The sequence below is a fragment of the Amblyomma maculatum genome, chromosome 5 (assembly GCF_055883805.1).
Source record: "Amblyomma maculatum isolate TAMU_Amacu chromosome 5, ASM5588380v1, whole genome shotgun sequence".
NCBI classification, from domain to species: domain Eukaryota; kingdom Metazoa; phylum Arthropoda; class Arachnida; order Ixodida; family Ixodidae; genus Amblyomma; species Amblyomma maculatum.
This window is the reverse complement of record NC_139348.1, coordinates 47,567,980-47,582,315: the sequence shown is the minus strand read 5'-3', so window position 1 is coordinate 47,582,315 and position 14,336 is coordinate 47,567,980. Positions and strand designations below refer to the sequence as shown.

The following is a 14,336-nucleotide window of genomic DNA, read 5'->3' as shown; positions in this document are numbered from 1 at the left end:
ACTCCGGCAACAAAGCGGTAGTCAGATAGTTTTCGCGATGACGGCGGCAGTGTGGCGGACAGTCCGCTTGGTGAGGCAGAGTTCAATATTGTGAGGTGTAAATAGTTTGCCGAGACTGGCAAAGTGTAAAACATATGGCGGCGATATTTGTGTTGAAAAGGGTGAGCGCGAATAAGAAATTGCCATCAAACTTATTCTCCATTGCGTAAACTGTGGGTACACGTTGTCTTCATAGAACTCACCGTGTGTTTGTGCCGATCGAATTTTGTTCATAGTCCTTAGTCGCTTCCTTCCCATGCAATGCAGAGCACTAGGAAGCAGCAGACTGCTCCAAATGACAATTTTTTCTGCAGTGAACGTTCCTCACTGTGGTATTGATGAGAGATGAGAGAACGTGGCAAAACAACGTACGTGAAAAAAAAGAAATTTTCTCTCTGCATGTGACTCGTGCAGCCGAAAAAGTGGCAACTGCAAATCAAAATGAAAGAGGCAACACTTGTGTTGTGTGGGCATTCCCGTGCTGTCGTGCTGGGAGGCCGAGAAAGCGCCAGGCAACCACGCCGCTCCAGAACCAAACATGAACTGATTTATTCCAATCTCCCCTGGCTAGGCTCCAGCTTAGAGGGCGCCACTATTAAGTTCATAGGTGGCGACCACAACATCTCCCCCCCCTCAGTCACAAGTTCAAGCTGTCCAGTGGTACTACACGGCGGCGCTACAGGTAGACACATCATCACCAGGACGTGAAGGTCCCACTGTTATAAGCCACGGATCAGGTGCTGCTGCCTTTTGAGTTAGGGGGCAAGGCTGGAGAAGTGCGGGATCTGCTGCCCTCAGCACAAAGGGAATTAAGTGTTGATGATTCCGCTGCAGAATCGTTCCTCACTCCGTTTCGACGATGAAGGACCTTGGACGCTGTGCCTTACTCAGAACTGTAGCACGTATCTGGTTGGGTCGAACCCAGACTTGTTCACTGGACTGAGTGATGGCAGATCCCTGATGTGATGACGGCGGTTGAAGTCCTTTGCAGTTCTTTTCTTGTAAGAGTCATCTCTGAGGGCTACCTCCTGTCTTTTGTGCCAGTGTGGACGAAGCTTTTCATCCGGCTTTGGGACTCTAGTTCTCAGTTGCCTTCCCATTAGGAGCTGAGCCGGGCTGAAGCCACTCACACCTGGTGTATCCCTATAGCTGAGAAGGGCCAAGTAAGGATCTTTTGCCTTACGGAAGATGTCTTTTACAGTCCGGATCATTCGCTCTGCCTCTCCGTTAGACTGGGGGTAATGGGGGCTACTGGTGATGTGGTCGAAAGCATAAGATTCAGCGAATGCGGCAAATTTGCGTGAAGAAAAGGGCGAACCGTTGTCTGACTTGACCTGTGGTATCCCATGATGGGCGAACAGGCCTTTGAGCACCTCAGTGACCATTGGAGCTGTTGTACTTTTCAGTGTCACCATCTCCGTGAACTGGGAGTAGTAGTCCACTACCATCAAGGTTTGAGAATTGTGGTGAAAGAGGTTCATGCCCAGAACTTCTCAGGGACGACCAGGGAGGTCCGTAGGAAGGAGTGGTTCCGCTAAATTCACTCGAGTAAGGGTGCACCTTTCACTGCTGGTCACGAGGGTGGTTATCTCCGGGATTAGTATCCATCGAGGTGCACTAAGTGAGAATGGCACATCTTGTTTCAAGCGGATGGTGTACTCATCTCTGAGCGTGCCGAGGCCACGGAACAGTTCAGCATGAAGCATTTGCTCAGGAATGTTGACAGTGCCCAAAATTTGACAACTTCAAGAGCTTGGATGGCTGGTAGACCCAGTAAAGGGACTGAAAGTGACTTAATGTCGTAAAGAGGCTGGGAGCTGGTCTTCCTTTGCCAAGATAGATGTGGAAATACGAACCCCGTACACGCAGAGGTTGACTACCGGGCCTACCGTCTAGCGTCTACCGTGATGAGCTCGGCTGGGACACCGGGGAAGTCACTTGGGACTGCTGAAACCTCGGCCCCTGAGTCAACTTTGAACCGAGTTGTGTAGTTGTTGACTGTGAAATCCACATACTTGGCTTTAGCTGACGACTCGAGAGCGTGCAATTGGCTAGCATTGAGTTTTCTTGTCTCGACTTCCTGAAGTGGCAGACTTCAGCAAAATTACCTTTCTTACCACAGCAGTGGCAGATAGAGCTCCTTGCCGGGCACTCTGAGCATGCATGATATGCGCGGCTGCGGAAGAAACAGACCGGAATATCGCGATGGCATTCCAACTTCTTGTCTTTGAGCGCATTCTGGTGTCGACCGGTCATCGCGAAAACTTTTGAGTCACAGCATCAATGTTGACCATGCCTTGCGAAGTAGCCTGTGCGAGTGAGCATTCCTTGTCCATGTCTTCGGACTGACTAGCTTGCGTCCAATCTTCTTTGAGAGTTGGCTTCGGGGAGTAGCAAAGCTTTTCAGAGAGATGCGTGTCAAGCAATCCAATGACAAACTTGTCACATACCAAGTGTTCTACCACCGCCAGTGATGGGTAGTTATAATGTTTGACTAACGTGAACATTTTGGTGTAAAATGTGCCGACACTTTCACCAGGTTGTTGAGCGCGCTTGTGAAAGTAGGATGGCTCATAGAGCTTATTACAGAGATGCACAAAGTGCTCGGAGAAGCGCTTGATAACTACGTCGTAGGAGGCTAACGCGGCAGCTTCGAGTGAAAAAGTGTCTAGCAGCGAGCGAGCTACCAGGCCCATACCGTACAGAAGTGTTCATATTTGCTTGTCTTGTGGAGCGTTCCGTAGTCCGCAGAGAGCGGCATAGTCCTCGAAACGAGACTTCCATGAAGACCAACTTGCAGGGTTGTAGAAGTCGAAGGCATCTGGCGGTTGCAGAGTGAGGCCTAGCCAGTGGGCCTGCTGGGCGCTTTCGTTCGGGGGCATTTTTTTACCTTTGACGGTCATTGAGAGTTGCTTTAAGACGAATTTTTCATGCTGCTCTCACTTCTGACACCATGTTGTGTGGGTATTCCCGTGCTGTCGTGCTGGGATGTCGAGAGAGCCAGGCAACCAGGCCGCTCCAGAACCAAACACGAACTGGTTTATTCTGATCTTCCCTGGCTGGGCTTCAGCTTGGAGGGCGCGACTATTAAGTTCATAGGTGGCGACCCCAACAACTTGGACGTTAGAAAGCGAAGAGACTACCGTATTTACGCGCATAATGCTCGTACTGCCAACATTGGGCGTCAAAAATCGGAAATTTTTTTTTGCTCACATAATCATCGCGCCATCAATATTACCACCGCGAGAGTAGTCTGCTAGTAGTAACAAGCGCCATCTTTGGAGCGCTACTGAACCTAGCTGGCCTCGTGTGTACGCACTACCAGGCGGCGATAGCGTGCTGGGGTAGATCATCATCTTATGGTATGCTCGTCTTTTATTTTTTTTTACCTCCATGATGCTTGTAGTCGCCATTTTGCAAAGTGTCTCCACGTCTCGTCATTGTTCCTTCGTTCCGTCCATGTTACTCGATTTGTTCCACCATCTACCGTGCTCTTGGTGCCACATCGCGGTGGGACGATACAAAAGTTATACAGCTGTTCTTAAGTTGAAAGCTTTCGAGTGTGCACTACAACATAGCAATCGTACAGCCAGCAGGAACTTCAGCTGTTCTTAAGTTGAAAGCTTTCGAGTGTGGACTACAACATAGCAATCGTACAGCCAGCAGGAACTTCGGCATCAACAAGTTCAGCGTAGTACGCTACTGAAGATAGTGATTGCAGGGCCGACACGGACACGGGTCAAGTCTCTGATCAAGAGTAGAACTGTATGGTCTGCTGTGAGCATTATACCACGAAACGCGGGGAATGATGATCAGGCTGCGTGCGGCAAATAAAGTGCTTTAGCAATTTGTGCTTTTGGTGACCCTTTACTTTTTAACAAGGGTAACTTCTACTTGAAAGTAATGTTTTGGCTGTATATACAATAACTGACCTAAGAATCCCGATTCTCACATATTTAAATTTGCTCTTAGCACTCCAAAACATTTGCTTGAAAATTTTCCCTGCATAATTATTGTACCCCCCAACTTAGCATCAATTTTGCGCGAAATAAAGTGCGAACATTATGTGAGTAAATACGGTACATCCCTGAAGGTTTCTAGCCATTTTAAATTGTAAATATTTGCATTGCACCAGTACATGTCCGCTAAATAATCCCCCGTTTCTTTTTTGCTCATTTCTCAAAACATGCATTGTCGTAAGGTTGAAAGTTGGGCGAGTTGATAATTAGACATGATGCGCTTGTTCATTTCTTTAAGGGTTTAGTCGTATATTTTAGCGCAGCGCATTTTTTCAATCATGCATTGTCGACAACATGCAGTTTTGCAGCCTCACTATCTCGGTACCCAAAGCACATAGAGCTGAAACTTTTTTTGCAATGGAAAGCTGAATGTATGCTGTGTGAAATGTTGGAAGCAGATTTTTTTGTTTTTGAAAGTTAAAATTAATTAGTTTGATGAGTTTATTTCAACTTGGTACACACGCTTTGTATACTGAAATTAATAAGCCTGCAAATGAGTGCTAATTCCCAAAATTTCATTCTTGACTCTGCTGGCTATCTAACCATGCCTTAATTTTAGGTGTTTAACAACCCATTATTTCAGAGTTTAGGCCTTAAACAATGGAAGTTGATTGCTAATTATTCTGCAAACTAATTGGGCTTCAGGAAAAAAGATTGCATATTTGAAAACAGCATGAAAAGTTCAGTAAGGCTGTGGATTTTATTACGATTTGCCAAAAATTAAGAAAAATAGCTCTAAGACCCATGTCCCCCCTTAAGTGATGTTGAGCCATGTTTAGATTGGTTTGGGTTAGGTTAGTGTGGTATGTAAGCAGCAAATATAAGGGCTTGAGGAGCATGTGTTTTATCTTGTTAAATTTTATGGTGCTGTGTCAATCGTTTAGTCGTTTGGTGCTGGAAAATGAGTGTTGCTGTCTTTGTTTGCATGGTAGGGTTCAGGCGGGAAATGGTGGTGCGAGGTACCATGGGCGTTCAAGGAGCCAGACGTCAGATGTCGGACATTTACTACTACACGCCTACTGGGGCAAAACTGGTGAGTGCCTGCTTGGACTTTGAGCAATGGACAGGAAGGAAGGTAGAGAAGGTTATGGCATATGTTATGGCGTATGTTATGTTACGTTATGGCGTATGTTATGGCGCACGCAATGCAACTGGGGGTTTGCAATATGCAATGGGCAGTAGCCTTCAGGAAAATTTGTTGTTAGTGCGCACGTGCTACAGTTGATGTCACTTTATACCCTATAAGAATTTCTCACTTTATAAATTATTGCTTATATCGAACTCCCAGAATACACTCTTGAAAATCCCATAGGGATGTTTTTTCGCATTCATTGAACTCCCATTGAACAGAACATATAACTGCTCCCCTTCGGAGAGTGTTTCTGCTAATGTCATCACAACCACTTTGTAAAATTGCTTGACGACCTGAAAGTCTATGAGCCTTAGGTTGTCATTTGAGGAAGGTTTGGTGCATGGCTGCTGGGGTTCTCATGTGACATAATTCGCTGTTGGAGGACATGAACAAATCAACTGTACCTTATGGTAACAAATGCAGAAAAATATTGTCGGGGTATAAGCATGGCTTGAACCTAGTGATAAAGCGAAAGCTGTGACTGTTATAGTGATAAACTCTTTAACAGTGCCTTTTCAATCCGCATTTTTTTTTTCTCATAATTTGCTTAAGTAATAATTTAGGGTAAAGGAAGGCACCTTGTACCTTTGGGTAGACACTGCGAAATGATGGACACCTACACCTACTCAGGCCACGCTCATGTTTTCATATTTTCCTTGTAAATTGATTTGTAAAGAAAGCTTTGGCTGCAAGCGACCAAGCGTTGCATAACTCTGACCCACTTTGCATGCTTCCGATCTCTTAATGTTACCTCTACCATTTTTCGCTCCATAGCCTTCTGCATTGTCCTCAACTTAAGTAGAACCCTCTTGGTTAGCCTCCACGTTTCTGTTCCATAGGTGAGTACATGTAAGATGTGACTATTGTATACTTTCTTCTTGAGCGATACCGGTAAGCTGCTTGAGTGCTTTCCAAATGCGCTCCATACCAGTCTTATTCTCCTTGTTATTTCCTTTTCATGGCCTGGATATGCGGTTACTACCTGCCCTAAGTAGACATATCCGCCTACTGCTTCCAGTGCTTCGCTACCTAATGTAAACTGCTGTTCCTTCCTGAAGCTGTTGAACATTACCTTAGCCTTCTGCGTATTGATTTTCAAGTCTACCTTTCTACTTTTCCTGTCTAGGTCACCAATCATTCTTTGCAGTTCATCTCCTGAGTTACTTAGCAAGTCAATGTCATCAGCAAATCGCAGATTGCTGAGGTATTCTCCATGTACCCTTATCCCTATTTATTTATTATTTATTAGAAATACCTACAGCTCCCATTGGGCATTATCATAGGGGGGTTAGTTGCAAACATAAAGCAAACAGAAAAACTGAAGTGAAAGCATACAATCAGTTCTAAAAAAAAAAGAATGTTTTAACAAAAAGAATGGAAGCACATTCAATGCCAATGTAAAAGACACACCCAACAAAAATTTGTGACTCAGTTTCACAATAAAGTACACTGCCTGTAATGTAACACAGATTCATATAATGTTCTCGATGACTAGTGAAAAATTGGGCGCAGATACGACCTCATCCAGGAGTAAATTCCAATCTGAAATTGAATGCGGAAAGAATGAAAATCTAAACGCATTTATGCGACTTTGATATGGCCAGATGTTTTTCGAATTGTCTCGTCTCTTAGACTGATAATGAGGTTTTAAATATGTGTTCCTATGAATTCCTGTGTTACTATTGGTAATGTGGTTCAAAAACTTTAACTGAAAGAATTTCCTGCGTGCGGAGAGCAGTTTCAAACCTAGACTTTCCCTGATATGAGAATTTTGTAGTCGTAGATAGCCGTGACGAATCTTGCAGCCCTTTTTTGAACACGCTATAACTTATCTTTGAGGGTTTTTGGGAAGGGACCCAGGCCACACACGCGCATTCTAACACCGGCCTGATATTGGAGAGGTACAATGTTTCTTTCTTGGCTTTTGATGCACACTTGAAGTTTCTTTGGAAAAGATGTAAAAGGTGACATGCTTTAGCGCATGTAGTTTGAATGTGATTTGTCCAGTCCAATGTCGCCGTCAGTACGCCTAAATATATGACTTCGTCGAGACATTGTACTAAAGCATTATTTATGAAGTACAATCAAACCCGGATATATCGAACTCGACGGGGAGCCTCGAAATAGTTCGAAATATCGATAATTCGATATACAGAAATCAGCTTGAGACGTCACTTGCGATCATGAAATATGATACGGTATTTGTCGCGTAGTCAACCGACTCGCATAATGAACCCACTCCCCATTTTTTTCCCCGAGAATTAAAAAAAAAAAGCGTTCGGTGGCGCATTCCTCCGTTTCGACCATCGCATCCACAGTTCATTTATTGGCAGCGCGCCAAGATGCTGCGCAGCGATAACGCCACGACGTGTTTATCTTTTAACTGCACTTTTCATAGATCCTGTGGTGGCAGGGAGCGAACTTGGCAGAGTGTCCACAGTGATGGCTTGATTGCACAAGCCTGCTTCGATTTATCGTGCCGCGCTTGGGGTGGGGCGGACGTAGTCCACTGCTAGAAAATCATTGGCAAGCGTGATAGCTGCAAATGCCGTTTGGAGCGAACAATGCTAAAAGTCGGTGGCATGGTTGATTCATAGATGCAAGAATGAACGACTCGCAAAAAAAAAAAAAAAAAAGCTGCCGCTTCTTAACGTCCGCAGCCGCCATTGCTTACGCTGCGCCGCATGTTCAGCCCGACAACACTATCGCAAAAGAAAAAAAAAAATGGCCGCTTCTTAACCTCCGCAGCTGCCATAGCATACGTTCAGCCCGACGGCAAAAATAAACGACTCTCGCAAAAAGAAAAAAAAAAAGATCTGCCGTTTTTTTAGCATCCGTGGCCGCCGTAGCTGACGCGCGTTCAGCACGACACGAGCCGCTCATCGCAAGCTAGCCGCCGCCGCACCGCGCGCAGAGCGTTCACAACACACACTAGAGAAGTGTCTGCCACAGGCCGAGCTGGCTTGTCCGCGCATGCGTAGTGCGTGCTGCAGCGAACGAGACCGGGAAAGAGAAATGAAGGGGAGAGATAAAGCTCGCAGAAGAGTGGGCACATCTTTGCGCTATGCTCTATCTCATTTTGCCCCTCTCCCGAACACCACGGCTGCATTGGTTCCCTCTCGTTCCTTCACGCACATGACTTGCAAACGTAACGTGCTAGCGCGGCATCGATCACCGCAGATACGCGCGCCTTTGGGGGAAGGGCGCGGCGCTGGCCTAGGCCAGCCTTCCGCGAATTGTGCCCTCTCATTCCTTTCGTGCGTGGCTTGAAAACGTCTCGCGGCAAACGTCTCGCGGCAAATGGCCGAGGGTGATGCGATCGTCTTTGGGAGAGGCGCATGTCCAATGCGTGGTGCGGAGTTCGATATATCGAACAACCGGTGAAATTGAGTTCGGTATACGACGCAGCTTTCCTATACTTTTACATGGGATTTTCAAGGGGATGTTCCGCGAGTTCTGTATAACCAAAATTCAAAATATCCGGGTTCGATGTACCCGGGTTCGACTGTATGAGCTACAGAACTTTTTTTTTTTGTTCGTGAACTGCACATGAAAGCATTTTGCTACATTAAGGTCCGTTTTCTATTTAACACACCAGGAACAGATTTTTCAAGATCAGACTGCAACACACTCATATCTTCTGCACATGACACAGTGTTATACAGAACACAGTCATCAGTGTATAATCTAACATTGAAAGCAAGGCCTTCAGTTAAATCATTGATATACACGAGGAACAGGAGCGGCTACAGGACGGATCCTTGTGGCACTCTGACAAAACTTCAACCATTTGCGACGTCACACCATTTAGAAACATTTTCTGCTGCCTTTCGTACATGTAATCTTTCACCCAGCCGTAAAGTAAAACAAGAAACCAATATATGAAAGTTTGTGTAGAAGTAAGTTATGCAGGACTACGTCAAACGCCTTTCTGAAATCAATAAATATAGCATCTATCTGTGTACCATTGTTAAAACCATATGCAACGTCACGGATGAATTCTACAAGTTGTGTGCTACAGGATAATGCCGAGCGAAATCCATGCTGGGTCGGGATGAAAAAACCTGGTCATCCAGGTGCTTAATAAGTCGCAAATACTCAACATGTTCCAACATGTTCCGTTTTACAACATACCTAACTGCTCCCATTCCAAGTCTCTGAATACTTCTTCGAAGCAAGTTGTGAATAGTATTGGGGAGATAATGTCTCCTTGCCTAACACAACCAGCTCCCCGTTGAATGCATCAAAGGTCACTGGTGTTATAGGCAGCATCCACTTTCATGTCCTGCCTATTGCGGTGCCAGCAGACACTTTCCTGCTCCACTCGGTCAGCTCTCCACTGCGGTGCATGCATGCCCTTCTGCTTCTCTCTGCACTGGCGCGTGCATCTGCTTGGATGCTGCTACCCTCCCCCTCCTCTCTGCAGCAAGCGCAGCAGCGGAACACCTGTGGAACGGCACAGCTGGTTGCCATGGTTACGGTGCATGTGCAGTAGTGGCTTTTGCCCATTCACTTTGGCTTTGCATGGCATAGTGAAGCTCTTGCATCAAAATAAAGCTCTTTGTTGTTAGATACATTAGGGATCCAACAGGCTTTTGTGCAAATGAAAGCACTGAATTGTTGTGAAATATTAATTTAACCTGGAGATAATTGACTAAAATGGAGAAGAAAAACAAAAACATCCAAAGCCACCACTTCTAAATTACATGTCCGTTGCTCTTCTGCTCAGCTATGGCTTTGGCTTGCACTTCATTAGGAATTTGAATGTGGTTGATGTTCCCTGTGCATCTATCAAGTCTAGCACCGGCTGTAACTCAGGTCCTGGTGACATGCTTGTGGCTGGCGTCTTCTGGTTTTTGTTCCACGCTCATTTCCTACGGCTTCCAAAAGCTCGTTACGTGACCGGTTACAATCTATTGTTTTCCGGCATCTTAATTACAAGGAAAAACTGCACAAAGCGGTGTATCGAGAAACGAGCGCAAACGGAGACGTGCATGAAGTGTCTGTCGGCCATGATGATGATTGCAAAACATTAAGAAAAAAATGACGCGCCAATCACACCAGCCAATGGGAGACATGGAACGGAGCGCTTGAAAAACGTGCCGCGTGAGAGCTAACCAGAAACCATACACGGCCTTCGGCAAACCGGCACGCGCAGCCAGTCCACTTGAGCGAAGCTAAAACACCTTTCAACCAACACCAAGATGGCGGCAATCGGCCGGCTGCAACGCCCGCGGCGCGCACAGGAATTTCGAACACAATTTCTCTATTCGAAGGCGTTTCGTGGCTGCTGTGACATTTTGAAAACCGATTTTATCGCATTTCCTGACTGAATTCAGCTTTAATAATTTGAGTGCAGCTGCTCAAAAGGATAAATGTTTCGAAAATGAGTTTTTCTCAAAATCGATTTTCGACCGTTCCAAGACTCGATGCTGATTATCATCGGCAGCTACATTTTTGAACCTCTTCACTCGTCAGGGAATTTGACCTGAAATAATCAGGGAAAACCTGGAGAAGTCAGGGGTTTTGAAAATAGTGGTTTGCTAAATGCTCTGAGCTAGCTGCTTTGAAAAATTGCAAATTCTTACTCAGTACCAAGGCAGATGAAATATATGCCCCACGGTGTGTTACATTTGTCTGCATACTGACTGTGCACCACTTTTTTGTGTATAAGATCTGTAAGAGTGTTGCTCCTGATTTTCTTGTTGCGTCAAATCAATCCAGGTTTAATACCGTTTCTTGGGCTCATCATCATCATCATCAGCCTGATTATACCCACTGCAGGGCGAAGGCCTCTCCCATATTTCTCCACTTAACCCGGTTCTGTGCTAGCTGCATCCACTTGACCCCTGCGAACTTCTTAATCTCATCTGCCCACCTATCTTTCTGCCGCCCCCTGCTACGCTTTCCTTCCCTTGGAATCCAGTTTGTTACCCTCAGCGACCATCGGTTATCCTCTCTTCGCACTACATGTCCTGCCCATGTCCATTTCTTCTTCTTAATTTCCACTAGAATGTCGGTAACTTGAGTTATTTCTCTGACCCACTCTGCACGCTTTGTATCTCTTAATGTTACCCCTACCATTTTTCGTTCCATAGCCCTCTGGGTTGTCTTGGGCTAGTTGGTTCATACTTGTACTGTGAAAAAATGCGCCGAACTTAACACACCACAAGAAAGAAGACGAGACAAAGGCGCCTGAAGACAAAGCCCCAGCAGGCGAGGCGGCCAGGTGGCCTTTGAGGAAAGGCAGCCAACAGAGTTCACGGCGGTCTGAAATGATGCAGAATGGCCGACCGTAGATGTAAGGACGAAACTTGGCAATTGCAGAGATGGTGGCTAAACACTGTTTTGTTCGCAGAGTAGTTCGATTCCATTTCCATGAAGGTGCGACTAGCGTACGCAATGACATACTCTGACTATCCAGATTTTCATTGGGCCAGAACAGCGCCCAGACGCACGTAGCTTGCATCAGTGTGTATTTCGGTCAGGCAGGCAGGATCAGAATGGTGGAGTGTAGAGGGAGAGACCAGTAGGGGTCGTAAAGTATTGATCACAGCATCATAGGCTGGTGACCAGGAAGAAAGGTTCGGGCTCCCGGCGAGAAGCTGCGTTAAAGGGCCATTGATACAGCCGAAGTATCGGATGAAACGGCAAAAATCTGAGCAGAGGTCAATAAAACTGCGAAGTTCTTTCAATGTGGTCAGCTTGGGGAAGTCTCCGATGGCATGAAGTTTACTAAGATCTGATGGAACGCCATACTTAACATGACCAAGAATCGTCAGCTTGGTAGCGGCAAAGCGTTTCTTAAAATTGGGCTGTAGGTGGGCTTCAGCTAGGCACATGAGTATGCGCTGAAGCGCAAGAGGTAGGAAGGGAAAAGTTCGAGAAAATGGCAATATCATCAAGGAAGCAAAGACATGTTACCCATTGAGCCCACTGAGAATACGGACGGAGCCCACATGTTACGGACGACAAGGAAGAAGAAGCGGGCAGTGGCACGAGCAGGATGGCGCGCGCTAGGCCCGCGGACATTCATTAAACGTCATCTACCATCGCCATCGGTCATGTTCTGTCTCCTGTCTTCATCGGCTTGCCGTATCGTAGCATTATTATCCATCATTCTTTCAAAGGTTGTTGGGGCATTGCACGGGCCAAACGGCATCATCTTGAATTCATATAAGCTGTCGGGGGTGATGAAGGCTGTTTTCTGGCGGTCAACGTAAGCCATCTGTACTTGACAATAGCCGGAGCATAAATCTAGTGAAAGATTTCCGTTTCTTGCAAACAGTCCAGTGCGTTGTCAATTCATGGCAGTGGATAAACATCCTTGCGGATGATCTTATTCAGACGGCGGTAGTCCACACAAAAGCGAATCGTGCCACATTTTTTTCATCACTAAAACGATGGGTTAGCCCAAGGACTATGAGACGTTTGTGTAATTCTCTGTTGAAGTATATCGTAGACATTTTCACAGATGATGTGGCGTTCAGTGGGTATACGTGGCCTGGTCGCTGGCGCAAATGAGCGTGCATATCAGTGTCAATTTTTTAAGACGGCCAAAGTGTGTTCCAAGGAAGGCTGCGGCACATCGAAGCATTGAAGCAGGGCTACTGATTAGTCATGTTGCGCTGGCGGAAGGTCGGTAGCAATGGCTCGATGAAGGGCTAACAGGAAGCTTATTGCATGGAGCCACACAAGAAGTCAGAGCAGTGACATGGGGAAAAGCACGAGTTTCGGAGAACATGTAAGTGAGATCAGGGTCCATCTCCTCAATGTAGCCAAGGCACTCGCTGCGTCTAGCAGCCATCAGGCAGGAAAACAGGTTGTAGGTTGTGGTTCTACGTGGGCATAGGTACCCAACCACCGCGGGTTCGAGCGTCGTGCCAGCCGAAGCCCTGATCAACTGTCACCATGCGCACACTGAAACACCGCAGCGCGCGCGCAACCTCCACAAGGAGGAGAGCACTTCGCTGCAAGGACACAAGCCTCCAAGTTCACAGAGGAGACGTTTATTGAAACGCCATCCTCTAGCGGCACACACATGCACACACATACACATATACAAACGCACATACACACACTCAGTCACCGCGTCCCGGGAGCGCACGAGAAGCAAGGCGCCCCTGCGCGCACGAAGTGACACGGAGTGCACGCCGCAAGCACGCAAGGGCGTGCTGTGATCTCTCTCACGGTGACCAAAGGGCTCCTTTGAGAGAGAGTGGCAACCACCGCAAGGTACGCCTGTCGCGGATTGTTGGATCACGATCGACAGGCTCGAGCTGCGCTCTCAGGTACGACCCGAAGGGGACGAACTCGAGTACACACTGGTCTGCGTGGACAAAGGCTGGCAGACAAGAACAGTTGCGTACGCACCTTACGATGTCTCGGAGTGGTCTCTCTCTGGGCTCCGCTCAAGGGTCGCGCGAGCGCGGCCGGCGAAGCGGGACAATGTTCCCGCCAAAAGACGCCAATGAGAACAGCCACTGGGATGCCAGGGCGGAGCTGTGGCCGAGCGACAGTGACAAGTTGTCCAGACATCTCTCCGCCGCCTCAGGCGGAAGAAAGGGAAAGAGAACAACAGGGAAGCAGGAGGCTGCCGTGCAAAGGGCAGCCGCAGCAAGCCCGAATCCCACATCCTCCTCTTCTTAATTGCCCTCCTACCCATCAGTGAAAGCATGCGGCAGGTCCCCAGCCTGAAGAAAAGAATGCTATCCTCACGCAACAAGTAAACTACGCTTCAGCTCCAGCCAAAAAGGTCTCGAAAAGACAGGCACTCAAGAAAGACAAACATTAGCAAGGCGCACGAAAAAATAAATAAAAAAAGGATAAGATGACCTGAAGAATTATGTACAAAGTTCCACAACTATGTAAAGAACACAACTATCTTCAGACGTCCCAAAGTTCGTCGGTGCAGCTCAGGGAGCCTGCGGTGACTCACCGCTCGTTGGCTTCTGGGTGACCAACGCTCATTGTTGGCTCCAAACGATCTTCGTTGGTGGTGGCGCAGTGCAGGAACAGCGAACACGCCGAAGGGGACCCAGTTGTGGAAAGTCGGTGACTCCGTGGCGATCTAAGGCGCACATGGGAAGACGGAGCGGGACTTCCTTTTCACCGCGCTCCGCACATGCCGGCAAACACATGGCGTG

At 47.0% G+C, this 14,336-nt stretch overlaps 1 protein-coding gene and 1 pseudogene across 2 annotated transcripts in view; one reads left to right on the top strand and one right to left on the bottom strand.

Annotated features, from left to right (window-relative positions):
• The window catches only part of LOC146188252 (uncharacterized), a 228,692-nt gene that overhangs the window by 37,984 nt on the left and 176,372 nt on the right, over nucleotides 1-14,336 (top strand). The window contains exons 1-2 of one of the 2 annotated variants that reach the window (XM_084603706.1): nucleotides 4,991-5,091; nucleotides 5,965-6,029. Coding sequence is in view for 1 of the 2 variants with exons in the window: in XM_084603705.1 (XP_084459831.1) it covers nucleotides 4,991-5,091 (101 nt within the window). In the remaining variant the exon portion in view is untranslated. Of the gene's footprint in view, nucleotides 1-4,990; nucleotides 5,092-5,964; nucleotides 6,030-14,336 lie in introns of those variants that run through there. The other variant, XM_084603705.1, reaches the window with a different exon arrangement.
• On the bottom strand, nucleotides 703-1,745 carry LOC146188253 (uncharacterized; annotated as a pseudogene).